Raw genomic sequence first — 26,828 nt, forward strand, 5'->3', positions numbered from 1 at the left:
CCAGACAGGTCCAGTCACTTCATTTTTACTACTTCACATTTTCAGCAAACAAATCAAGGTGCAAACAGGGTTTATTTCACGTTAATATATTAACTGGTTGTTGTCTTTCTCTTCCTTTCTTTCTTTCTTTTTTTTTTTTTGTCAAATAAATAGGGAATTCTCTTTAAATAACCATCTCCTCACTTCACGGCCAGTCCAGAAGCAAATGAGAGCAAATTTTAGTGCATCCAGGGGGCATATCACCAATTAGGCATGAAGCTTAAAGGGAAGAGGGCAGGGTGAGGGGCTGGTGAGAGGTCACGGTCAGCACACAGGTTCAGGCCAGGCCCCAGGGGTCAGGGCCTTTGTTCCAGCCCACCCAGCAGCCCCCAAATGGCATGATGGGATGGATGAACATGCATCCAGTCTGAGAAGCCCCTTCTAGAGAGAAAAGAGAGAAGGCAAAGGGAAACAAATGCCAGAAACACTTGGAGGGAAGCAGTGGGCTCCCTCCCCATCGCGGCGGCCTGGTCCTGAGGCGGCCCACCCCCTGGAAGCTCACGTTAAAGCTCCAAAAAGTCACAAAGCGGTGGCGACAGACGACCGAGGACAGGACAGGGAGGGGAAGAAGAGCGTGACCGGGGCTGGAGGCTGGCTGGGATTGGAATGTGGGCTGACAGTCCGGTTTCCATGGTTAGGCACAGACCAGAGTGGAGGGAATGTGAGGGGGGCCTGGCAGGGGCCCTCAGGAAGACGCGAGGCTGGTCTGAGGGAGTTCACGAGGCCGGGTATAAAGTGGATTCCAAAACGAGGGAGCTGGACTGCGGTACAGGAGGTGGCCAGAGAGTCTCCGTGGGAAGAAACTACTAGAGCAAGACGGGAACGAGGTGGACGCTCACGCTCCTGAACAGAGCCCCAGGCGTGGCGAGAGGGAAGCACGACTGAGCGGCGCCGACTGAGCGACTGAGCGGGCTCTGAGCTATAGCTTGAGACGCCGGGAGGCACGGCTCCCGAGTCAGGGGGGCCCCCCCCTTCCCTCAACACCAGTCCTTGGGAAGTGTTTTATAATCACACCTGGAGGAAGAACAAGGCCCTTCCATCACCCCCGAACCCCAGTCTCAGCCCCAAGAGGAAGGGAAGGGAAGAGTGACGAGGGGTGGGAAGCAGGGGTGGGAGGGGTCTACTGGGTCTTCTTATCTTCCGGGGGGTAGTAGGGAGGTGGCGGAGGCTGGGTCTGAGGAAGGAAGGAAGAAAGATCGCATTAGAAGGTTCACCACGAGACCAGGTCTTCCCACCCCTAAACCCCTGCATCTGGCCGCCCGCGCATGGGCCCTGCTCACCGTGGGCATGTAGACGTTGTGTGGGTTGCCCGGGTTGTAATAGGCGCTGGCAGCCGCCTCTGCCGCCTTGGCTTCAGCTGCGAGAACAAACACGCTTGGGCTAAGCCCCAGCGACAAGCCCTCCCCTCTTCCAGCTGCCCCTGGAGCTGTACTGAGATAGCTGCCCCCCGCCAGGCGTCACCCCCCCAGCAGCCAGTGCTGCCTGGTCCAGTTTGGTCCTTTCCAGCTCCTTTACCCCTCTCTCCCCATGATCCCGCCAGGCGGTACTGCCACCATGCGGTTACAGACGACAAGACGATACAGGGAGACCTTCCCAGCCCCGGGGCACAAGGCTAGTCGGGGAAGAGGCTGGGGGTAAGGGTGGAATCTAGACCCACCCCAGGAGCAACCACACTGCTAGTCCTCGGGACTAGTCCAAGGCTCGGGGTCATTCACCATGTGGGGCTCCCGGCCAACCTCTAACTGTTCTCTGAGGCTTTCCACACGGCCACGGAGAGGGGAGGGCTGGCCCCCCAGGACTGCTAGCAGCCTAGGGCCTCACCTGCAGGGGTAGAGGGGACATCAGGGCCGCTGACCGGAGGTTCCATGGGCCCAGGATAGGGCGGTGGTGGGGGCTGCACATATCCCATGGCCCCGTCCATCATGGGGGGTCCTGGATAGAACTCTGCTCGGCAAGAGAGGAACAGGGGCCAGTGAGCAGCCTAGCCCCTCAGCTGGCAGCTCCCGGGCCTCTCCACCTTCTCAATTAGTCCTGAAGCAGCTTGAAGAACAAGTCTCCCCTCTACAACCCCCTGGCCTGGGTGGGGTGGTTAGTGGGTGGGTGGGGTGAGGGATGGGCAGCAAAGGACACACTCACCAGGTGGGGGCGGTGGATAGGGGTAGCCAGGAGGGCAGGGGTACATTCCATTGGCGACTGGCGGGGGAAAGACATAGGCCCCGCTGGGCATGTAAGAATACCCATAGGCTCCATTGGGGGCTTCACCTCGGGAGGCTATAAGTACAAGGGGAGAGAGAAATGAGTGTCGCCTACCGAGGGGAGCTGCAGGGTCCCTGGAATGTGCACAGCAGACATGCCTTACCCCGCCCCATTCCACTCCCCACCGACGCTGGAGCCAGCCTTGGTCAGGGAAGAAGTGAGGGGTCTGGATGGGGAGACAGGTCAGAGCCAAGGCAGGGGAGGTCAAGGGCAGGGGGGAGGGGTGGGCAGAGGACAGATGGACAGAAAGAGGGAGGTTCGGGGATGGGGTACCAGCCGGAGCCGGGGTGAGGCTGGGGGCGACGGCAGGATGTCTGCTGAGCACAACCCTTGGGGATTTCAAGTGTTAATGGTAGCTTAAAGGTTGGGTTTCATGTTTGTTTTTATGAGGCCACAGTAAAATGTCCTTGGGTCCAAAGAGCTTTGTCAAGATGTCCTATACCTGCTCCAGACAGGGCAAACCCAGCCTTCGAGGTACAGGCCGGAGTGATGCTAATTACAAGCTTTCTTCTCAATTCCCAGCCCCGGTGGGCCCCGGGGCCCAGAGACTTTCTCTCTCTAGTGCTTAAAAAATCAGAATAAAAAGTAAACCAAGTCAAATGCACAAACTAAACCCACGCGTGTCAGTGTGTCCTTCGCCCCGGGGGCTTTCAGACCCTTGATACCTTGAGATGCCACCTGTAGCATCCGTTGTCCAAACTCGATGGCTCCCCCTGCCGTGAAGGTCAACTTGTATGGCGCAGAGCCTTCCCAGCCACCTGGGAGGGGAACATTGCGTCAACAGCTCAGGAAAAGAACACAGCCTCAAGCGCCTCAAGAGACGGCTCTCTGGCCAGTGACCTGGTGGCCTGCGGGGCAAGGGGTGGCTCTGCAGTGCCCGCCTCCTGCCCGTGCCTGCTTCGCTCTTTGGAAGAGGCGGCTCTTCTCTCTTGGAACAAGCCTGTTACCCCACCCCCAGCCGTGGAAGTCCATCAGCCCTAGAGCCCCCACCCCCACGAGCCTCCCTGGGACAGGTTCACTCAGCAACAAGTGACGTTCAAGTTCAGAGCAGATCTCCCCTCCTGAGGGGCCTAAGGATGGACCCCTGGCCCCTCGAACCTGGCTTCTGCCAGAGGGGAACTGTGAGCGCCTAGAGACCAAGCTTCCACCTGGCTGGGTGTGAGGGGAAGGCCAAGTTCGACAAAGAAGTCTCTGGTGTCTGCACAAAAGCCGGCCACCAAACAGGGCGTCTCTGGTGGCAGAGAGACAGCTGGCGCTTCCTGGCTCCAGGGAAAAGGCCCTTCCCAAGAACCTGACAGCTAAACTTTGCACACATTCCCCAGGTCACGATAAGCATTTTTCTTCTTAGTTTTCAGTGACATAGCTGATTTTGCTCTGAGAATGTGATCGGAGTTGCTACCTTTAATGCCAGCATCTCCTAGCCCTTGGCCAAAAGCCACCTCTGCTGAACAACTGGCAGCCTGGGTGTTGGGCGTGGAAGCTAATCCAGAGCCAGGAAGAGGACAAGGCCAGGGGGTGATAAGGGTCCGAAGGGGACGTCTAGCAGAGGCGCGGCAGAGCACCTCTCCGGAAGCCCCATCCACGGCCCGGAGCCTTCATCACCCACCTCCTGCTTCAGCCTTCACTGTTCCCTTGATGTAGTTTGCACCAAACACAGGTTGCTTGATCTCACAGTCCTTCATCAGATAAAAGGGCATCATGAAGGACTGCATGGCATCCCTTCCTTTGGACAGAAAGACAACCTGCAGGCAGAGAGGACGGGAGCCATCAGCACCCACCCCGTGGCCCGAAGCCCCCCTCAGCTAGCACCTCCCGTGCGTGAGGGGTCTGCTCCCCCGGCCAGGGCCCAGCAGCCCCAGGGCGCTCGGAACCGAGGAAGCTTCTGGAGAGCGCTCTGAAAGTGAAAGGTCCCACGTGCAGCCTGGCTGGAGGCCGAACGTGGGTGTTCGTGGGAAAAAAGACGCCGTTCACAGCGTGTGTGAGAGGAACAGACCGCTCTGCCGTTTGAGTGGTGGTGAGGGGGTGGCGGATGTGGCACAAAAGTGCAGAGCGCTGGGGCAGAGAGGCAGGGGTAGGCAGCGCTGGCTTCCAGAGCGGGGAGGTGTAGCCCGACGGGGTGAGATCCTGGGAGAAGGGGGCTGCCCAAAGAGCAGCAAGAGCTTCCCGTCCCGCACTCGGGACAACCCTCTGTTTTAAACCCGTGACTTCCATCTGTGGCTGAAGATGACAGAAAAGGGGTTTTGAGGCTCCCTTGTCTCTCTGCCAAGGCCCGTTGATAAAAACTTGAAGCTACGCCCCGCTTCCAACCGTCTTTAAATCTAACTCTTGGTAGCTACAGGCAGCGAACCTTTTTCAAGAATGGCCATTTGTCTTTCTCTGGAAGGCTCTCAGAGTCGGCCTGGGTAATTCTCAGGCCAAGGCCCATTCCGCAGTCTGGCACTTCTCGCTCTGCAGGGTTTTGCCGGGCTTTCTGCCCAGCTGGAGGCTGTGGCCCTGCTACTGTATCCTGTTTACCACATTTGTCACTCTGGATGTACACAAAGGCCTCGTGGGCTACTCTGACGGAAATCAAAGTAACAACAGCCTCTACTCCAGGCCGCAGTCATCCCAGCAGCGGGGACTGACCCAACAACACACAGATTTTACAGCAAAAGATCTGCAATTTGCATGGAGTCAACACCCAGGGGTCAGTTCAAGCTGCACAAGCAGTCTGATGGTTCTAGCGCCCAAGAGCATGTGACAGAAACACGGGGAGTGAGGAACGAACATTCACCAGGTTCGGAGGCCACTGGACTCACGAGGCTGACCTAAAACCCCCATCAGCGTCCAGGAAACACAAGCTTTCAAACCAACCATCACACTGTGCAACTCACCCGGTAAGGGGTAAGGTAGACGGTGCCTTTCTTGGTCCCTTTGAAGGCCTCGGGCACGTTCTTCATATCACTGAATGTAAGTTCCACATGGTCATAAGACATCAGGATGCTGTGATAAGAAAGGAGGAAAGGCCCTGATGAGCCAGTCTGGAGCCATGATCTGCTTTCCCCAGGGACTGCACCCCCCTGGTAGGCAGGTGTCTAGCGTGTCACATCTCTGTTTTGACATTGCTGCAAGGAAACCATTCATATAGCCTTGGAAGGGAGGAGCACGGCAGAGGTCTGCAGAATTTCCCCAAGCCGCGCACACCCCCCACCCCCAGGTGACCACACCAGGGGAGCTGAGGGCTTTAAAGCCTTAACCCCGTAATCCCTCAAATCAGGTTAGATTACCTGGGTTAACTCTCCCATTTTCTTCTGAGTCCTTATTATAGGTGTTTTCTGTTTTCGCTGGTTTGTTTTTGAGTCCTAATACACAAACCCTTTAAGACGTGGCTCTATGCATCCCCAAAGGGCTCACTTCAGGGTTCCTTTAAAGCTGGGTTTCCAGACCTGGGTTGGCTGGGGTTTTAGGCCACGAAGCCCTTGAGATGATGGTGCGCATGCATTTTTTCTCGGAGAATCTGTGGCTTTGATCACTCTCAAAGGGATTCATGACTTAAAAGAGCAAGGCTATTTTACACATGAAATTTTAAACACTAAACTTCAATTACTGTATACGCAATTTTTGGGGAAACGAGGCCAAAGCATTTTCTCAAACAAGGCACACTATTATTTAGCAGAATGGAGCCCTAAGCCAGGTAGGAGGCCCAAGCAGGATAGATACATTCTCGTCCCACAAAGTCCCACTGAGAAAGAAAGAAAAATAGTCCCAGGAGATGTTACCAAATGGCATCAAAAGTGTTTTTCCGGGCCGGAGACTGGCTCTCACACAGACAGCTTACAAACTGGGAACAATGTGAGATTTCTCTGATTATAAGATAACAAGATCCAAGTTCACATGGTTCCATTTGTCTTCCCCTTCCTCCCAAATACCACAACTTTCTTCACTGGGGAGGGCTAAGTGGGAGAGAGGACTAGTACCAGAAAAGAGAAGGACAACTCAGAGAAAAGAGGTCATTACTAGGAACAGGCTGGTCCAGCAGACCTGAGCACGTAAGATAGAGGGGAAGTCAGTATTCTGAGGCTGGGAGCACCCCAGGCTTTCTCCTGACTCATCAAACATTTCTGGGTGCTGGCCTTAGCAGGCTACAAAGCTCTGATCGCACCAAGTCTCTTCTGGTGACTCAGACTCCTCCTAAACGCCTTCTGCCTTCAAGAAGCATTTCCGAGTCAGCATAGCTCAACCAAAGCTGGACGATCCAATTCTCAGTGCCCAAGGAGCCAGAGAGAAGCCACTGAGAGGTCCAGAGATGGGGAGAGAGACAGAACTGATGGGAGGGGTGGGAAGAAAGAACTCTTAAGTTGGGAGACCTCGGTTCTGGGAGTAACCCAAGTCAACATGCATTCGAAAGAAGCAGACAAGGACGGACACCGTGCAGGGAACTGTGTTAGACATTTGACAAGCGCTACCTATTTAACGGCACCTCTGGGTCTCAGTTTCTCATCTGGAAACTCAGCAGTTCTGGAATATACTAAAAGGCTACATACTGATAGTTAAACCTATTGACTTCAGAGTAAAGACACCTTTCCTGGAATCCCATCTTGGTTATTTACAGCTCTGTGATCTCAGGCAAGTTACTCAACTTCCCCGTGCCTCACTTTCCCTACGTGTAAAACGTGTATAACAGTATGCTCTGCCGCGCAGTACTTACATACTAAATAAGATAGAGAAGCAGGGCCTGACACGTAGTAATGTAGTAAACGCCCAGTAAACGGCAATTATTTTTGTCTAAGGCTGTTCCCATCTCTTGAAGTCATCGACTCTGGGAAGGGGGCTCAAGAACGACCCCGGGACCCTGACTGTCTCCCCAAGCCCTGTCCCCGTCCAGCAGCCCCACCCCCACCCGAGAGCTAATCGCAACCTCCTCCTCGACCGGCCCTCCTCCCGCCGGCCCCGCCTCCAGCCGTTACCCCCCCACCACCGCACCCCATCAGTTTCCCCTCTTCACGGGCTTATCCCCCACCACCCCGCCGCCCACTCCCCGCCTTCGTTCCTCTAGGATCCTTCCGCAATGTTTTCACCTCTCTGTGTTGTTGACGATCACTCCGCCGCCCTCCGAGTGATTCTTGTTGAGCGCCATAGTCTCTCGGAGAAGGGTCCCGAGACTCCCAACGCAGTGCGCTTGCGCCTCCCTAGCGCCCGCCCCTAGTGGCGTCGTTCGTATTAGAGTCAGCCAATCACAGCTCTTGCGCGGAGGCTGTCCCCACCACCTGATCTCGAGCGTCACGTGGTCATAGTTTACTCACACTCCCCCTCCCCTCCGAGCTTCGCCTGCATCACAAACAAGCTGAAGACTACAGTTCCCAGAAGGCAATGCTCCTTCAATCGGCCTTTCTCTACGCCAGTGGAAGGGTGTATTCTGGAGTTTGTAGTCTCCCAAAACGTAGGCCTGGGTTGACTCCCTTTATTGCTTGACTCAGCGGCCTGCGCGTTCCCCACTCGCCATCCCGTCTTCAAAGAGACCCAGAATGAACAGCTGAACACGCCACAGGGGAATTTATCATAAAGGCCCTGAGCTCAAAAGTGCACACTCACCTAACAGGGGTATAGGAATCTAAACCTGGTGTGGGGAACGCTGAACAGCCACTTGCTGGCGCCTCTTTATTCACCCAACATTTATGGAGCCCTGAGTCTGACTTTGCCCCGGATTAGGGTAGTCCCTAGCCTCGTAAATGAGTGCAGGACCCAGTTCCAGGACATGGTGGCGGGCTGGCAGAGAGGAGCCAGGAAAAACTTCCATCCATGATTGAAGTCAGACCCACACTCTCCGAGTTGGGGGTGAGAATGTCCGTGCGGGGGGAGGGCTCGATGCCTAGACCTGACGCCTCCGCCAAACCCACCTTCTGAGCGGTAGCCACCCCACCTCCTGGCCGCCTCCACCGAGCTGGCCTCGCGGTGGCGCTGCTACTCCTGGAATGTTCTAGCTTACAGTCGGGCCAGCCCAGCAGCGTCCCAGCTGGAAGATTTAAACAAGACAGTAATTAAATGGAACTAGGCATAAAGCGAGACCGGCAGCCCCATTATATGGCTTACAAAAGAGAGCTGACTCATCTCAGCTTAGGACCCAGCGCTGGGCGGCGTCCACTGGGCAGCTGTAGTTATTATGTAAACTACCCCCACCTCTGAGTGGATCTTAAGGAGGAATCAGGGGGTCTCACTCCTCCCGCGGCGGTGCATCATTAATCTTACAGGATCAGAGTTTGATTTTATTTTATTTTTTTAAGGTTTATTTTTGAGAGAGAGAGAGAGAGAGAGAGAGAGAGAGAATCCCAAGCAGGCCCCGCGCTGTCAGCATAGAACCTGATTGCCAGGCTTGATCCCATGAATTGTAAGATCATGACCTGAGCCAAAATCAGGTGTTGGAAGCTCAACTGACTGAGCCACCGAGGTGCCCCTGGCCTTCTGTGAAGACTTGTGCAGAAGCAGGTGGGACTTTGCAGGACACGTGCAAGAATGATTGCATGATGGGCATGATATACTCTGCCCTAGTAGTTAAATTAATTTTGGCACATACAGTCTATGCAGCTGTTTGAAAAAAAAAAAAAAGAAGGCAAATTCTATGTGCAGATACAGAAAGATTGCCAGTTTGTTAAGTACAAACTGGTGTATAATCACTTCTCGGCCTTTTGGCTAAGATCAAGTGTAAGCACAAACCGGGTGTGTAAATATGCTTCAAAAAAAAAAAAAAGCTTCTGCTCGTATTTAAATTAGGATCTAGATCTAGATCTAAAATTTCTGGAAAGAACCACCAGGCATTGTTTTTGGATTACTCCACTGAGGCATGGGTCTGGGGAATTGGGCAGGCTGGTGACTCTGTGCATTTGTTGTCTACTTCCTTGTAATGTTTAATTGTTTGTTGTGCACATTCTAAATATTAATAACAAATTTCAAAAAGAAAGCGAAATCCACCCAGTAAAGGGTATGCAAGAATGGCAGCTTTGAGGACCATAAAAGGGAAGGTGGGGAACCAGTTCGGTCCCATCCCCCCCACCCTTTGAGGAACTTGATTGGTCACAGAGGCAATTGGAGGTTTTGTGGGGCCTAAAGCTTTTGGAGGCCTTGCTTAGAGAACTAAAATACACAATCCTGAAAACACAGCATGTGGCCATGGTTAGGCCTCTGGACAGGAGAGGAAATGTGTTGAAGAGGAAGTCAGAGTGGAGAAGAGATAGCAGGCTTAGCTGAGTCCAGCTTCAATGTTTGGCTTTTCCAAATTTAATGAAAACATACGACCACGAGGCGCCCAGCTGGCTTGGTCAGTAGTGCGTGCGACGCTTGGTTCTCGGGGTTGTGAATTCGAGGCCCAAGTTAGGTGTGGAGATTGCTTAGAAACAAAATCTTTAAAAATGAATAAAATATTTAAAAATAATAATAATAAAATAAATGCATGACACATGAACATAGTGTTAGAATCTCCCAACTGTGAAAGGGGCCAGTGGTTTCCAGCACCCATGCTGGGGGGCTCGAGGGCAATTCATTGCTGAACCAAGTCAGCAGCAAAGCGCCCCATGTCTGGGCCCAAGTCTCAGAACTCAGACTTCTGCCTTCGAGTCCACACAGGCTCTGCTTGTTTCCAGAAATGATCGCTCTTTGCTGAGCTGTAATCCCTCCTGATCTCCAGCGAGGAGGAGCTTTCCCCACCCCCACCCCCCCCACCCCCACCCCCCCGCCGAGGGAAGCTTCTTGAGTGGTGCGCTAAACTAGGGCCCAAGTATGCCTGACATACTGCTCCCTTCGCCGTAGGACAACCCCGTGGTGGCCGGTCACCTCTGAAGGCCCAGAAAGCATCATGCAGTTGCCCTAGTGAGCAGGACAGATACTATTTGTTCTGAACAAATAATCATTCTCTATACGTGCCACGACATTACAAAGTTTGGGGAGCAGTTTACCAGATGGTGGATTTCTCTTTCTTTTCTTTTCTTTTCTTTTCTTTCTTTCTTTCTTTCTTTCTTTCTTTCTTTCTTTCTTTCTTCTCTCTCTTTCTTTCTCTCTCTCTCTCTCTCTTTCTTTTTCTTTCTTTTTCTTTCTTTCTTTCTTTCTTTCTTTTCTTTTCTTTTCTTTCTTTCTTTCTTCTCTCTCTTTCTTTCTCTCTCTCTCTCTCTCTTTCTTTTTCTTTCTTTCTCTTTCTTTCTTTCTTTTTCTTTCTTTCTTTCTTTCTTTCTTTCTTTCTTTCTTTCTTTCTTTCTTTCTTTCTTTTCTTTTCTTTTCTTTTCTTTTCTTTCTTTCTTTTTTTTCCCCCGACCCCATAATAGGAAATACATTTTAGGAACATCTGGGTGGCTCAGTCGGTTGACTTTGGCCCAGGTCATGATCTCAAGGCTCACGAGTTCAAGCCCCTCATCAGACTCGCTGCTGTTAGCACAGAGCCTGCTTTGGAGCCTCGGTCCCCAACCCCCCACCCCCCCTCCCCTCCCTCTCTCGTGCTCTCTCTCAAAAATTAAAAAAAAAGAAATACATTTTATATCAGGACAGAAGTACACACAGATGTATATTTCATAAGTGCAGCTGGAAGAGGAAAAACCTGTTTGGGTCTGAAAGAGTAAAAATCAGCTCAGACTAAAACAGAAAAGAGCAGCCCAGCAGTCAGGCTGGGAGGAGAGACACAGATAAAGCCTACAGCAAAGCTAGCAGAAAACATGGTTTTCGCCCAAGGTCACGCAGCTGTTATAAGACAGCTTGATGATCCCTCTTGGCGACTGCTGCATCCTTATTAGGGATACCCCTAGACGGGCTTTGCAATTTCCAACAATTAGTGGGCGTGCCCCAGAGCTAAGCTGCAGGGGGAGCGGCAGAGAAAAGAGGAGAGAGAGAATCCCAAGTAGGATTCTCACCATCGGCCCACGGAACCCAGCTTACGTGGGACTTGATCCCCCCAACTGTGAGATCACGACCTGAGCTGAAAGCAAGAGCCAGACGCTTAACCAGCTGAGCCAGCCACGCACCTTCGCTGGGCTCCTGACTGAAGACAGCTGGGCTGGGTAGGTGGGTAACCAATTTCCCAGAACAAATCTTAATGCTATTAAAATTTATCTAAAAATTGCTTAAGCATCTTATCATGAATGCTATCTCCCCCCTTCCCCCAGGAGACAGAATTACATCAGCCAAAAACAAAAACACAAAAAGCAAAACTGATTTTCCCTAGACCAGCTTTGGGACAATTTAAATTTGTATGATTTGATGTACTCTGAAACTTTCTATTTTATTTTGTAATTTTAAAAAATTGCTTGGCGCCTAGGTGGCTCAGTCCGTTAAACGCTGACTTTGACTCAGGTCATGATCTCACAGTTCCTGAGTTCGAGCCCTACATCGGGCTCTGTGCCAACAGCTCGGAGCCTGGAGCCTGCTTCAGATTCTGTGTCTCCCTCTTTCTCTGCCCCTCCCCTGCTTGTGCTCTGTCTCTTTCTCAAAAATAAACAAACATTAAAAAATCTTTTTTAGGGGTGCCTGGGTGGCTCAGTCGGCTGAGCGTCGACTTCAGCTCAGGTCATGATCTTGCGGTCCGTGAGTTCGAGCCCCGCATTGGGCTCTGTGCTGACAGCTCAGAGCTTGGAGCCTGCTTCGGATTCTGTGCCTCCCTCTCTCTGCCCCCCCTCCCCACCCATGCATTCTCTCTCTCTCTCTCTCTTTCTTTCTCTGTGAAAAATAAACTTAAAAAAAATTAAAAAAAAATTTTAAGTTAAAAAAATGCTAATTGTTATGCACTAAATTGATTATGCAACCTTCAGCTTGAGAACCCCTGTTTCAGAAGAAAGGATGAGGGTGGGGGTGGGTGGGATGGGAGGAGGAGGGAAGGCAAGGGGAGCGTTGGAGTTGAGGATGGCAACCCCCACCCCCACCACCGTGGGGACCTGCATTCTCCCCACTCCTGAAGCTGATACTGTCTCATATTTAGGATTCCCAAATCAGTATGCTAAAGGGTTGCATCGGGGTGATTTAGGTAAGTCTCAGCCTCTTTGTAAAGCTGAGCAGCTGTTTAGATATCACCTTGTTTCTTCACTCTTCGTGTGGTGGCTGACTCAGACTGAGAGGCATTTCTCCTCTCTCAGCCAAGAGGGTAGACAAGCCTTCTTGTTCCCAGGGTGGGTGGGCTTATGGGTTCTCTAACAGATGTTCTCAGTGCTGGCTGAGCCCAGAAGTTCCCACATCCTTCTAAGAAAAAAAAAGGCCCACTGTGTGCAGCTGGGGCCGGAAGGGCTGGAGGGCGGGAGAGGGTAAATGGCTGGACCCTCAGAGGGGACGGGGTACTTCCCAGAGCCCAGGGACAGAAGCAGAGTTTGGGGGATCCTCTAGCGGTAACCCACTTGCCTTGCTCCCGTTTGGCAGTCCCAAGAGGTGGGGTGTGGCTGCCGAGAGCAGGGGTGCTGGACGACGAGAACTGCGGTTTGGGTTGTGTCGAGGGGTCCAGTCCGGAGACGAACCACAGCAGCTATGGGACCAGAGAGCGTTTACCATGAAGAAGTAAAATAGGCATAAAGCTAGTCGTGTCGCTGGAGAGTTAGGTAGCGAGGTAACTGAAAAGGTTAAGCAAAGGATGCCAAGGTGTCCGGAAGTGCTCGAAGCTGCCACCGCTGGCGAAGAAGACTTCCCTTGACGTTGGGGTGCCCGGAGCCCCCAGGAAGTGCCGTTTCCCTCTCGTCCTAGAGCCCTGCAGACCCTCTAGCGCCCCCTGTTGGCAGAGCCCCGCGAGGAGATGCCGGACAAGGGTGGCCCCTAGAGCCCCAACCCCAGCATCCGGAAGCCCAACGTAGAGGGTGAGCGTCATGGGCTGAATTGTGTCCTCCCCAGATTCATATGTTGAAATCTTAGCCCCTAGTACCGCAGTACGTGACCTTAAGTGGAGTGGAAGTAGGGTTGTTGCAGATGTAATTCATTAAGATGAGGTAATTAGGGTGGGCTCTAATTCAGTATGACTGTTGTCCTTATAAAAAGGGGAAGTTTCTTCCCAGGGAGAAGGCCATGTGAAGACAAAGGCTTCTACAAGCCAAGAATTGCCAAATAGTGTCAACAAACTGCCAGAAAACAGCAGCCTTGTTCATAGATTCTCTGTCACAGCCTCAGAAGGCACTAAATCTGCCAAGACCTTGGTTTCGAACGCTGGCCTTCAGAACGGTGAGACAACAGTTTCTGTCGTTTAAGCCACTTACTTTGTGGTACTTTGCTCTGGCAGACTACTACCGTGGGTTTGGAGCAGAAAGACAGCAACTGGGCACCGTCCCCGACCCTCGCTTGGCCCAGGGGAGAGAAGGCTCGCCATGCAAGGACCACTTGGGCTCAGACAGTGGGCGTCTCAAGTGCCATCTGTGTGGAGAGAAGATTCCCACCCCATGGAGAAGCTCTCCTATCCAGCGGACAAAGGACCAAGGACAAAGACCACCACCATCCTTCCAAGCGTGCCTGAGGTTGGATATCTTACCCTCTTGGCAAAGGGCAGCTCATAATCAAATTTTATTTGATTTAGGAAAAATACCGACAGTTCTTGTACCTGAGTGTTATCGAATAAATCCATGCTTGATATGCCAGTTTTTTTTCACTCCGCCAGTTGTCATCTTTCAAACAAGCCAGTGAGAGAAAGACTCCTGGTGACCTTCAGCTTTCAGCCACCTGCTGCTGGTTGGGTGGCCACGATGTCGGAGTGGCAGGTGCCACATGAGGGGCTGGGGATGCGGAACCGAGCTATTCCGGGTGCGTCATTTTGCCTGTGGGTATTTCAGTAACACAAGCTCCTCCATCAGAAGGCAGAGCCAGGGCTTGGCTGGGGCTATTTCTGGTTGCCATGGAGATGAGCCCCACCCCAGGTTCCCAGTCCAGACCTCCCTGCTCTGTCAAGTTCAGTCTCCCCAGACGCAGCTGTAAGGCCTATTCTGAGCAGTTCCTGCTATAGCAGTGTTTACCTAAGCCTCCCGCTGTCCGTTCCCACTTCTGTGCCTCCAAAGCCCTGGAAAGACATGGGCGTCACCTCTGAAGGTGTCCCCACCCCGGCAATGAGGAGCCATGCCTGGAGGGACCCCTCTGATGGGGGAGACTCAGGGAGAAGAGCGACCAAGAGAGGCTGTTGCAGATGTGGGCCCCTCCCTGCTATTCTGGGTGCTCTTTCCCAGAGCTGGCGAGGTTCCTCTCCTTCTTCCTGGAAAGATGCGAGGTGGGGCATTGGTAGTCCCTCTCATCTGCTTTTCCCTCCTTAAGCCCACTTCTCACCTAAATAACAGAGTGATTTTATTTTATTTCATTATTAAAAAATAACTTTATTTTTAAATGTTTCTTTATTTTTGAGAGACAGCGAGCATAAGCAGGGAAGGGGCAGAGAGAGACGGGGACAGAGGATCCGAAGTGGGCTCTGTGCTGACAGCAGAGAGCCCGATGCGGGGCTCAAACTCATAAGCTGTGAGATCCTGACCTGAGCCGAGGTTGGACGCTTAACCGACTGAACCACCCGGGCGCCCCATGAGTGATTTTAGACTTTCAAATCTGATTGCATCGTTTCTCAACGTGACACCCTGACTTGGCTTCCCATCGTTCCTAGGAAAAGTCTAGAATCCTCTTGACCAGGCTCTGCCATGTCAGACCTGGCTGGTCTACCTCATCCTGTTCCCTACCCTTATTACCCTCCCTGCGGGGAGAGCTCAGGCCAGGCCCCACCCACACCCACCCTCTTTGTCCTTGGCCCACAGGCCTCAGCTGTCCCTCGAGGAAGGTCATCCCTGGAAATGCCCCTCCCCAGCCCTATTAGGGTCCCTTCTCATGGCCACTGTCCTTTTCTTTCTTTCTTTCTTTCTTTCTTTCTTTCTTTCTTTCTTTCTTTCTTCTTTCTTTCTTTCTTTCTGTCTCTGGGAAACGTGTTTTGTTCTGTTTTGTTTCATCGTGCCGTAGGGGAGACAGAACTTTCCCTCTGCCTTCGTAGGGTCTCTAGCTGCACCTGAGAATCAAGTTGACATCAGACAGATTAACAGGAGAAAAGGCCGCAGATTTGATTTTTCCATGTAGGCGGGAGCCTTCACAGGAAAAAGAAGAGCCCAAAACTTAGGCCCAAGTGCTCATATACTAGGTTGAAGGAAGAGGAGTAATTGTGGCAGAGAAGGCCAAAGGAAGTTACGAGTTATTTTAACAAGGCTGGTTTGTACAGATGTCTCTAGGCCTCAACATCCCCTCCCTGGTGATAAGAATGTTTTTTTTTTCTTCCTGGTTTGGGAGAGCATCTTTCACGTGGGAGTTTTATCTTCTCTTTTCAGGAAGAAAGGGGGAGGTCAGAATGCCTTTCCTGTGTCTGCTGTTTTTGGAGTCTCGTTAGCACAGGAGGCGTGTTCTGACCCCCGTCAGTGGTAAAATACACATAAACTGTACTGTTTGGGGGGGCGCCTTGCTGGCTCAGTTGGAAGAACATGTGACTCTTGATCTCTGGGTCCTGAGTTTGAGCGCCACGTTGCGGGCAGAGTTTACTTTAAAAGAAATGTACTGTTTTAATCATTCTAGGGCGCGATTTGGTGGCGTTCAGTACATTGTTAGGCAGCCATCATCACCATCCATCTCCAGAACCTTGTCATCGTCCTGAACTGAAATTCTGTCCCCAGTAAAAGCCGACTCCCTACTTCCCCTCCCCTGCCCCTTTCTGTCTCTCCAAATTTGCCTATTGTAGGAACCCCATATAAATAGAATCATATAAGATTTCTCCTTTTGCTTTTGGTTCATTTCACTTAGTGTAATGTCTTCAAGTTTCATCCTTGTTGTAGCAAGTGTCAGAATTTCCTTCCTTTTGAAGGCTGAATAATAGTCCACTATATGTAAATACCGCATTTTGATTATCCATTCATCCCTCGATGGACACTTGGATGGCTTCCACCATTTGGTTATTGTGAAAAAGTGCTAGGAATATGGGTGTGTAAGTTTCTGGTCAAGTCCCTGTGTTCAGTTCTTTTGGGCATCTCCTGAGAGGCGGGGCCGTGCCCTTGTATTCACAAACAATTATCGTTTGTGAGGTTCCTATGAGGACAGGGGCATCTCTGTTTAGGTCACTCACCCCTGTCTCCCTAGCACTGAGCACAGCGCCCCACACTGAATAAATATTGTTAAGTGAGCGAAAGTTTCCAATCTTAGCGACTGGGACATGATGTAGTGTCCTGGCAAACTTAGGTCTGGGCTAACCTTAGCTCCTGAGGAACAGATCTGGGGATCTCCCAAGGATTCACACATCTTCTAAGAATACTACGACAACAACACTTACTGAGATCTCGCTGTGCCGGGACTTGTACCAAACGCTTTCCCTAAATTATCTCTTTTCATCTCCAACATAATGCTGTGCAGTTCCACTCTTATCCCTATTTTACAAGTGAGGAAACCCAGGCACGGAGGGGCTAAAGTACCTGCCCAATACCTACAGTTAAGAAATGGCTGAAGGAAAGTTTTTAGCCAAAACTTTCTGATTCCAAAACTCACGCCCAAAAACATTCTCACTGCTGGGGCAGAAAAGCATTGCTTTTGTGTGTGTGTGTGTGTGTGTGTGTGTGTGTTGCTTTGTTTTGTTTTAAAGTTTAATTTATTTTGGGGCGCCTGGGTGGCTCAGTCGGTTAAACGTGTGACTTCAGCCCGGGGCCATGATCTCGTGGTTAATGGGTTCGAGCCCTGCATCAGGCTCTGTGCCGATAGCGCGCAGCCTGGAGCCTGCTTCGGATTCTGTTTCCATCACTCTGCCCCTCCCCTGCTCACACTCTGTCTCTTTCTCTCTCAAATATAAAATAAAACAAAAATAAAAAAAAAATAAAGTTTATTTTGAGAGAGAGGAAGACAGAGCATGAGCAGGGGAGGGGCAGAGAGACAGAATCCCAAGCAGGCTCCACACCGTCCGTGAAGAGCCTGAAGTGGGGATCAAACCCGCCACCCGTGAGATCGTGACCTGAGCCAAAACCAAGATGCTTAACCGACGGAGCCACCCACGTACGCCTTGTTTTGTTTTTCATTTGTCTGTTTTAATTTTTTTAAATGTGCATTTATTTCTGAGAGAGACAGAGTGAGAGCAGGGGAGGGGCAGAGAGAGAGGGAGACAGAATCCGAAGCAGGCTCCAGGCTCTGAGCTGTCAGCACAGAGCCTGATGTGGGGCTCGAACTCACGAACTGAGAGATCATGACCTGAGGGGAAGTCGGGCACTTAACCAATTGAGCCATCCAGGCACCTCTGTTTGTCTGTTTGTTTGTTTGTTTGAGCCACCCAGGCGCCCCAAGCATTGCTTTTTATATTAAAGGAAAATAGGAGATCTTCCGGAGTAAAATTCAAAATTTGAATGTCTTTTAAAGATAAAGTACACAGAATACCAACGCGGACTTCCTGCCTGCCTCAGTGCTCTGCTCCAAGAACCTCTGAGCCCGTAACCCCAGCTCCTTCTCTGAGGGCCCTGGGGAAGAAGGTTGCGGGCTCCGCCCTGGGGGGAAGCCCCTGAGGACCTCCCAGGGCCTCCTGCAGTTCCTACGAATCTTCTGGAAGATGTGGCCCTGCAGCGGGTGAGTGACCTCATGTTCCACGTTTTACATGGTAGCATCAAATGAGAGTGTTTAGCCACAGTCCCCGTCCAGCCTCACCGGGAGCCTGGGAGGAGGGGAGGTGAAAGAAGGCACTTCTGTGAGTGTTCCTTGGGAGGAGGGGGATGAGAAAGGAGGGGAGAGGGTGGTGAGCCTCTCTCCTCCTGGACTGTGGGGAGGGGGCAGGAGACGAACACAAAGGAGTAAGGTTGCAAGGCGGCTGCCAAGACAGTGCGATGCTTAAGGCCACTGCTCAGTCGGTTGTTTGGAACTCGGGAGCTCATTTTCCCACAGAAACAAAGCTCAAGTGGAGCTCAAGGTTGGCTCCCCGCCTGGCCCAAAGGAGCCAGATTCAGCTAATAGCAACACAGCCTCAGAAGACCCTTCACACTCTCTCCCATCGCCGGTGACCAGCAGGGGCTCTGGCGGGAGCCTGGAGACCACAGGCCCTTGGGGAAGCTCTGCCAAGGGCTCTGGCAGCCGTGGGAACTGGGGCACCGGGAGGGCAGTTCTTCAATAGGGGACAGTGCTGGGAAGCACTGTGTGTGTGCGCGTGTGTGTGTGTGTGAGGTGTGTGTGTGTGTGTGTGTGTGTGTGTGTTTACACATTTCTAAGCACAGGACATACCTAAACCATGGAACATGGAGCTGGTGACCCGGACTGGGTGGCCTCGGGCAGCGCCTGCCGGTCTCTGTGCCTCAGTTACTTTTCATCTGGAAAAAAAAAAAAAAAAAGGTAGAAGGTTTGGACTAGATTGGTGGTTTTCTAACTTTTTTCTTTCTTTTGTGTTTAAGTTTATTTATTTTGAGAGAAAGAGAAAAGAAAAGAATACGCAGGGAAGGAGCAGAGAGAGAGAGAGAGAGAGAGGGAGGGAGAGAGGGAGAAAGAATCCCAAGCAGGCTCCTCTCTGTCAGCACGGAGCCTAATGCAGGGCTTGAACTCACGAACCGTGAGATAATGACCTGAGCGGAAGTCAGACACTTAACCAACTGAGCCACCCAGGCACCCATCTAACATGTTTTTTTTTTTTAAACGGGTTCCCTTTTTGAGCAAACTGGATGAAGTATGTACCACCTGCTCTGATTAAAGTGTTGGCAGGGACGGTGAGGGGCTGGCCCCCTGGCTTACTCCTCCCGCTCTGCCAGCCTGCCCTGCCTCAGTGTACCTCCTCGGAGCTCGAGATCTCAGAGAATCTCATGCAGGCGCCAGCCCTCCAGCGCGAGCATCACCCCAGAGTCTCGGAGGAAGTGCATGGTTGCAGGTGACGCTCCAGCTGGGATGACACTGAAACCTGGAGCCAGCCCCTTGCCAGCTGTGCCGTCCGGTGAGCCAATCCCCTGCTCTGAGCTGTAAAGCTGTAGATGCTGGGATTTGGCGTTAAGGTGCACAAAGTTCCATGAGTTCTGCAAGTTGGGAATCGCTTTGCAAGTGGCAGGGACTGCTGTGGCTGCGGACTTGGCTAGTCAGGCCCGAATTCCAACCAGGCAGCACCAGTCCTGTGCAGGGGCCTCCGCTGCGTAGCTCACACTCTGTGACATGCCAGGGCCCTGCAAAGTCAGGTACCCGAGGGGAGTGTGTGGGGAGGGAAGTGCCGAGCTGGGGGAGGAAGAACTGAGAGCACGGGGTGGGGGGTGGGGCTCTGAGAAAGGTAGGAGGCCTGCAGCTGGTAAGGGGACGGGAGCAGGCCGCCATCTGTCCATGTTTGTGACGGTGACAGGAGCAGCCTTCCCCATTCTGGTGAGCTGGGGGCCCTGGCTGCCAAGGAAACCGTTTGAGAACACAAAGCACCAGGAGCAAGGGGGCCCCACCCGGAAAAACAACATCCTGGCTGCTGGGGCAGAAGCAGAGCTCAGAAGGAGGGGCTATTTTTAGCTGCTGAGGGAGGCAGGCAGCAGACAGGACTTGTATGGCCTTGCTGTCTGGCTGCATAACTCACCCATTGTCCCGTCTGACCTTGGGCTAGCGCTGGAGAGGCCTCAGTCTGCCCCTGTCCTCCAGGCATGGAGGTTCACCTGGACCAAGGAGAACCCAGGGAGGAGGGGCTGGCCTGGAGACACGCCTCCTGGCTCCAGGAACAAGCTCAACTCAAATATTCTCTGGGAGCTAGCTGAACTCGAGTGGATATCCAGGACCAGGCTGAAGGTCCTGGGGTAGCAGTGGGGCACTGGACCTTGCTGGGAGAGAAGCAAATAGTCTGCGGGGGCTTCGGGTCTGGGTCTCCCCAGCGTGGAGCCCTGTTCCGGCCACAGGGCTGGGTGGGTGTGGAGAGGTGAGGCGGATTCCGGAGGAGGACAGAGACCCCTTTATTGTAGAAGTTCTCGCCTCCAGCCACACCCTGGGGCCTTCACAGCCACAAGCCTCCCTGACTGAGAAGGTGGGTGTGTGTGAAAGAGGCTCTAGGTCTCAAACGTTCTTGCCCACACCCAGGAGCGGTGCCCTGCTCTGGGCAGTGTGCTGTCTGTGTTTAACCCTGGGCACAGACACCACGGGCAGGGCCAGGATCGGGCTGTGGCTTCAAGGGATGAAAATAGCTGGCGAGAACCAGGCCACAAAGCCCTCAGGCAGCCAGAATGACTGGGGGGGTAGGCCCCCCTCAGAAGAAGCCACCTCTAGCTGCCCCTGCCCAGAACTAGGGAGTCGGCTGCCCCTCCTGCTGGGCCAGGGCTCTCCCCACCAACAGGAACACCGGCCCCTTGCCATTCAAGACCAGCTCTCGAAAGATGAAAAGTCCTAGGAATTCTCGGTGGGTGGAGAGAAGGATAGAGAAAGGAGTCATTCATTCAACACATGTTTATTCAGCACCTATTATGTGCCAGGCACTGTCCTAGGAACGTGGAAAAAGAAGGGTTGGGGTAGCCTGGATCTGTCCCGGCTCTGGCTTTCTGTCCCAGAAACAAGGCCCATAGGGAGACAGGGTCTGAGGGCACTTCCAGGGGCCTGGGGGGAAGGCCAAGTATACGGAAGGTGAGGCCTCCAGGGAGGAGAAGCCTGGGGATGTGGGGGACCCCAAGGTGCGTTCACTGGGGCAAGATGGGGGTGCAGAGAAGCAAGCTTCCCAGGAGCTGGGACACGGCAGGAGGCCCCATGCCCCCCTGCATCACCTCCTCTTCAGCACAGATATGCAGGATTTCTTCAGGGGCCCCATCTGCAGATGGGCGTCCACACTCTCCAGGAAGAAGGCAGGCTTTAGCCTGCGAGTGAAGAGCCCTGCAAAATGGCTGTCCAGGCGGCTTTGGAAGGGGTCAATGGAGGAGGCCAGGGAGCTGCTCCGGCGGGCCCGGGAAGCCTTCAACCTCCGAAGAAGGTTCATCTTGCCATCCCGCACAGCATAGAAGGCCAGGGCTCGGTCGGCATATTCGAGGCAGATCCCGACGGTGGGCGAGAACGGGTGGGGCAGGGGCGCCTCCAGCCCGTGGAACCAGACGGAGAAGCTGCGTCCGTTCCACTGCAGGCAGCAGGAGTGAGCATTGCGGCCGAGCCGGCCCCGGTCATAGGGCTCTTGTGGGGAGAAGTCTTCGGCCATGACCCCCACGCTGACCCAGCCTTCAATGATCTCTACCTCCCAATAGTAGGTGCCCCGGTCCAGGGCACCCTCACCCAGCACCTGCTCGCAGTGGGTGAAGCGAGTGGGTGACTCGGGGTAGTTGATGGGACACAGCACCCTCTTTACACCTTTGGTTCCAAACAGCTGCAGGTACTTGTCTGCCGTGTCGCTGTCCAGGTCCACGATGTAGGCAACTGCTCCCATGGATGGGAGAGAGACGCAGGGCTCAGGGCCAGGCTCTGGTGGGACAGCCCCTCCCCTAGGTGCGCACCTCCCCTCCTGAGCAGCCAGCGCGACTCAGCCCTGCTACAGAGCACCGAGAGTGAGCTGACCTAGTTCACCCTAAGAATGAGGGAGGAGAGTCCAAGCCTTCCTGTGCTAGAGCCCAGCCCAGCAGCCTCGCGAGGGCCCAGTGTGAGCAGGGGGGGGGGAGAGCCCAGGTGTCTACTTACACTTGAGGAAGTAGTCCCTGGGAGCCTCACTTTCCAAGTGGTTGGTGCTATCGGGGTCTTGGGATTCAGCATCAGCTGCAGAAGAGGAGACCGTGGGGGAGGGGTTCTCCCCAGCTGTTTGTGGCTGGGCAGCTGTGCCAGGTGCTCCCCTTCTGAACCTGGGACCGAAATCCCTCTCCCTTTCCTTCCTCCCAGCATCCCAAGCTCCCTGGGGACAGGCACGCCCCCAAATATGGCACTCTGTGTTCCCCGAGCAAGCCAGGTCCCCGGGGTCGGGCCCCCTGCTCCACCTCCTCCCTGCCCAGGCCTCAGCCACTAGAGGGCAGGCCAGGAGAAGCCCCCTCAACCCCCCAGGCTGTGTGTGGCCAAAGGGGCGGACCGGTCATCACTGCACGCTGGCCCCACTCACTGGTAGGGGTTGGGTCCCCACCCTGCACCAGGCACAACACTGTTTCCATCCTCCACTCCTGAATGGGTACCAGGCCTGGGGGCCTGGGTGGGGACGCTGGGGCAGGGTGAATCACTCGGGGGGCGTGGGGCACCCACCTTCTGTGCCCAGCCCCCGCAGCTGCTCCCACTGGCTGGCACAGGTGGCCGTTAGCAGCTCTCTCACCGCCCGCACGGCTTGGGATGATCTGGTGAAGCTGAGCTCCCTCGGGGGGCCGGGCCCAGGGCCGCACCCCTCCTCCAGGGCCAGCCTGAGTGCCAGGAGCTCCTGTGGCAAATCCATGACTATTAAGGCCCTGCTGGCTACAGCGCCTCTGGCCGGGATGAGACAGCCCTGCCGGGAGGACGGCGCAGCCCTGGAAGCCTCTCTCTCAGCTTCTTGCTGACCTCCCCCCCCCCCACCCCGGTCTGTGCCCTCTCAGGCCCGGAAGAACTGCGCTCACCTGCAGGAAGCTGACTGAGTCGGCTTCAGGGACCTGACTGAGGTTGTGGCGGGCCCGGCTGAGCCTGCTGCGCTGTTCCTCCTGCCGCCGCAGGTCCCCCTGGGAGCGGCCCAGCATGGTGGCCTCGCCCTCCTCGATGAAGCCCAGCACCTCCGTCTGGAACCCCTGCAGGATGGCTGCAGCCTCGGCGAACAGCCGGCTCACCCTCTCCCGCTCTGCTGCGGCGGCGCTCTGCACAGGACCACACAGAGGCCAACGATGAGGGCGAGGAGAGCGTTATCCTGGCCCCATCCTTCCCGGACCCCACCTTCCCACCCTGCCCTCTAGTGGGGACAGAGGGACTGGCCGGAGCTGCCCTGGACCTATGCTAGCTCAGGGGAGCGGCTCATGCTCGGCGGGGCCAGGCAAGTCCGCGAGCACCGGCTTGTTTGGAGAGGACCACCCCATGCCGCGAGCTCACGCTGCCAGCAGCCTGCTTTAGGACTGCATGGGGACCGGGTTAGGGTGGGGGCTGACCTTGATGAGGGCCACCGTGCGCCGGGACTGTGCAATGCAGGCGCCCAGCTCATCCATGCGGTCCTCCACAGCACTCAGGACTTTGGACTGCTCGGCCTGTGGGAGACATCCTTAATTAGCACGTGGGCTGGCAGAGGCCACAGGCCCACACTGGGGCACCAGGCCTTACCAAGGGGGAGAAGAGGGATGAGCCGGGAGTGGTATTGTGCATGGGCGGGGGGGGGGGGGGCGCTGAGAGTGGCTAGGATACCCCATAATAATGCCAGAGGTGCCTCAGGCCCAAGCCGGTGCCATTCCCAAATGCCCGCGGAGAGCACAGGCTGGCTGGCTTGTGTCCCCTCTTTGACCAGTGGGCAAGTACAGGGCCATCCGGGCTCCTCAGTGTCGCTCACACTCACTGGAGAACTTGTTTCAGTGAGGAAGGCACCGAGAAAGAGAGCAGGGTAGGTGCTGCAGGAGAGGGCATTCAGCTGTCTTGGGGATCACGATCCCCAAAGAGTCTGTGCCCCCAATCCAGGCCTAAAAAATGGGGATTCCGGGCAAGTCCCCTGGGTCTTATGAGTCACTGCTCCAGGCAGGAGAGACGGAAAATCCCAAGGCCAGAGGCGCCAAGAACGGGCTGGAAGCCAAAGGAAACTGGGGGCGGAGGTAGCGGGACCCATCGCGGCGCACATGCTCACACCACGGGCCCCCGGAACAGCTGGACAAGAGCGGTCTGTGTGCTCTGTCCACCCTCCGCCACACTCCTGTCGCCTGCCACACCCATCTAAACCCGGTGCCTCAGCCCAGGGCAAATCTGAGCTCGGACCGGCAAGGACCCGGCCTGGCGCAACAGCCGCACTTCCAGAATCGGCGGCCGGGACCGCGCGGGCCTGGCTCTGCTCCCTCCGGCCTTAGATCCCCATCGGCCCAGGCCCGGGCTTCAGGCCCCCTGCTTCCCCTTCGTGTTCTTTTCGCGTTCGCACTGGGCCCCCACAACCCCCATCCCCATCTCTAGCAGAACGTTCCACAGCGACTGGACGGATGACAGTGTCAGTACTGGAAAAAGACAGCAAAGAGCCTCAGGTTAGAGGAGGACATTAAGACCCTACCGGGAAAAGGGGTGGGTGGGGGGTGGGATCCAGGGCCCGCGGCGGGCTCGCGCGGCCCTCACCCGCCCCGGCGCGCCCCCGGTGCCCGTGCCCACCTCCTGGAGCGCGCGCTCCTGCTCCAGCGGCACGAGCTCGTGGCCCTGGTGCTCCTGGGCGGCGCAGGCCTCGCACAGGCACATGCGCTCCGCACGGCAGTAGCGCTCGAGCGGCCGCAGGTGGCGCGGGCACAGGCTCTCCTCCAGCCGGCGCAGCGGCGGCACTAGGCGGTGTCCGCGCAGCGCGGGGCTGCGCTCGTGCGGGCCCAAGTGCGCCGGGCAGAAGGAGGCGAGGCAGGAGAGGCAGGAGAGCGCGGCAGGCAGGGCGGCGCCCTCGGGGCACGCGTCGCAGCGCACCGGCTCTTCGCCACCCGGCCAGGGCTCGGGCGCGCAGGGAGCCGAAGGCTCCGGGGCGCTGGGCGGGGCGCTGGGCGACGCGGGCTCCGGGGCCGGGGCCGGGGCCGGGGCCGGGCCGGAGCCGGGCCCGGGCGCGGAGCCCGAGCCCTGGCGGAGCTGCAGCAGCTCGGACAGCGTGTGGTTCTTGCGGAGCTGCAGGCCGTCGGGGAAGGGCTCCTGGCACAGCGGGCAGCGGGCCGCGCCTCCGGGCCCGCCGGCGCCACCCGCGCCGCGGTGCGGCCAGAGCGCGCCCAGGCAGGCGAGGCAGAAGTTGTGGCCGCAGGGCAGCGTCACCGGCTCCCGGAGCGGCTCCAGGCAGATGGGGCAGCTGAAGGGCCCGCTGCCGTCCATAGCTCCGCGGCCGCCCGGGCACCGCCTGTTCTGCTCCCGCCGGGGAGGGACCCGGCCGGTCCGCGCTGCGGCGCCGCCCCCTGGGACCCAGGCCAAGGGTCCAGCCCCCTCCCGTCCCGGGCTCGGACCGCCCCCCCAACGCCGCAGACCCGCCCGCCGGTCCCCGGACACAGGGCCCTGGCCTAGACTGCGCGGGCGGTCTTCGGCCCCGTGTGACCCCACGGGGCTCCTGGGCGATCGCCCCTCCTGGTCGGAAGGGAGGGCGGCGGCGGGCAGAGAATGCGAGGGGGGCACCCCGGAAGGAAGCGGGGAAGGAGTTCACTCCTCCGTTACCCCTCAACTCCCCCCAGGGCCAGGCCCCCTGGCTCCAGAGGGGTCTGGTGTTCCCACCGGACCAGCCAGCCCCTTCCCGCTCCAGACCTTGTCCGAGGCACTTGTTAGCAAAATTTCTGAGCTGCTGACTACAGAGAAAATGAACTGCTGATGTGTGCGTGTATTTGCCCCTTAGCGACTCTATTTACCCCTCGTGGGGAACTTGGGCTTTTCTAAACCTGAAAGGGGAAGTCGAGGTGACCCTCCAAGTCGCTTGTCTGCGGGAATCCAGTTCCCCTCCAGGGGACCCCCCGCGGGCAATTTGGTGTGCCTGGGATTAGGGGTGTGGGACATTTGAGACTCATCCAGCCGTGCACTTCATCATGGTGTTTTTTTTTTTAATTTTTTTTTTTAACGTTTATTTATTTTTGAGACAGAGAGAGACAGAGCATGAACGGGGGAGGGTCAGAGAGAGGGAGACACAGAATCTGAAACAGGCTCCAGGCTCTGAGCTGTCAGCACAGAGCAGGCTCTGAGCTGTCAGCACAGAGCCTGACGCGGGGCTCGAACTCACAGACCGAGAGATCATGACCTGAGCTGAAGTCAGCCACTCAACCGACTGAGCCACCCAGGCGCCCCCATCATGGTGTTTTAAATAAAACGGCAACAAATTAAAGTAGCGCTGGCTTATAACCCAAAGTATAAAATAAACATCCATGAGTTCATACTGATATAAATAAATGACTGGGTAAATAAATGAGGGAGCATAGACAGATTTCCCATTCAGAATTCTAAATAATTTTTGTAGATACTTGAACATGGAGTGTAGCTTCCCACTCAAGTGTGGGCTGGGCATAGTGACTTTTTTTCGAAGGGAGCAAAAGAGTCACTTTACAGTAGTGAAGCCTGGCGAGCGTGACCTCGTTAGGTGATCAAGGTCACCACCAACGGTGATAAGTCATAGTGATAGTAAGTACCCTTGATGATATGGTCTTTCTCCCCAAAACCCATAACCCAGTCCAGTCGTGATTAAAACATCATACAAATCCCAGTGGAGGGACAGTCTACAGAATACCTAACCAATACTCCTCGAAACCTTCAAGATCATCAAAAAAGGGCAAAAACAAACAAAAAATGGGGAGAGGTCGAAGTCTGAGAAACTGTCCTAGCCATGAGGAGCCTCAGGAGATGTGATGAGTAAATATTATGTGTATTCTGGATGCACTCCTGAGAGACAAAAAGGACATTAGGGAAAACTTAAAGAGATTTGAATAAATTATGGAATATAGTTAATAAAATGTATCAATATTGGCTCTTAATTATGACAAATGCACCATAGTCATGTAAGATGTCAATAAAAGGGGAAATTGGGAGTGAGGTATTTGGGAACTCTGAGTTCAACCTTT

General features: G+C 54.8%; 2 protein-coding genes and 1 long non-coding RNA gene across 5 annotated transcripts; all 3 read right to left on the reverse strand.

Annotated features, from left to right (window-relative positions):
• Positions 1-9: 9 nt before the first annotated feature.
• WBP2 (WW domain binding protein 2) lies at positions 10-7,707 on the reverse strand. Of its 3 annotated transcripts, none has more exons than XM_042917069.1 (8): positions 7,353-7,707; positions 5,169-5,277; positions 3,902-4,037; positions 2,961-3,053; positions 2,176-2,310; positions 1,861-1,983; positions 1,320-1,396; positions 10-1,213 (listed from the first exon to the last, which is right to left on the reverse strand). In XM_042917069.1, the coding sequence occupies exons 1-8, from the start codon at positions 7,409-7,411 to the stop codon at positions 1,160-1,162; spliced, it is 786 nt and encodes a 261-aa protein (XP_042773003.1). In that variant the 5' UTR covers positions 7,412-7,707; the 3' UTR covers positions 10-1,159. The 3 variants fall into 3 exon arrangements, with proteins under 3 accessions (XP_042773003.1, XP_042773006.1, XP_042773005.1); XM_042917072.1 differs by lacking the exon at positions 7,353-7,707 and adding an exon at positions 6,983-7,167; XM_042917071.1 differs by lacking the exon at positions 7,353-7,707 and adding an exon at positions 5,562-6,366.
• Positions 7,708-17,688: 9,981 nt separating this feature from the next.
• Positions 17,689-19,520, reverse strand: LOC122206836. Its single transcript, XR_006196586.1, has 3 exons — positions 19,001-19,520; positions 18,463-18,548; positions 17,689-17,902 (listed from the first exon to the last, which is right to left on the reverse strand). It is a non-coding gene; the product is annotated as an uncharacterized LOC122206836 (long non-coding RNA).
• Positions 19,521-20,610: 1,090 nt separating this feature from the next.
• TRIM47 (tripartite motif containing 47) lies at positions 20,611-25,226 on the reverse strand. Its single transcript, XM_042916745.1, has 6 exons — positions 24,424-25,226; positions 23,238-23,333; positions 22,722-22,952; positions 22,378-22,546; positions 21,832-21,906; positions 20,611-21,573 (listed from the first exon to the last, which is right to left on the reverse strand). The coding sequence occupies exons 1-6, from the start codon at positions 25,108-25,110 to the stop codon at positions 20,933-20,935; spliced, it is 1,899 nt and encodes a 632-aa protein (XP_042772679.1). The 5' UTR covers positions 25,111-25,226; the 3' UTR covers positions 20,611-20,932.
• Positions 25,227-26,828: the final 1,602 nt, after the last annotated feature.

Source organism: Panthera leo, chromosome E1 (assembly GCF_018350215.1).
Source record: "Panthera leo isolate Ple1 chromosome E1, P.leo_Ple1_pat1.1, whole genome shotgun sequence".
Classification (NCBI taxonomy): Eukaryota; Metazoa; Chordata; class Mammalia; order Carnivora; family Felidae; genus Panthera; species Panthera leo.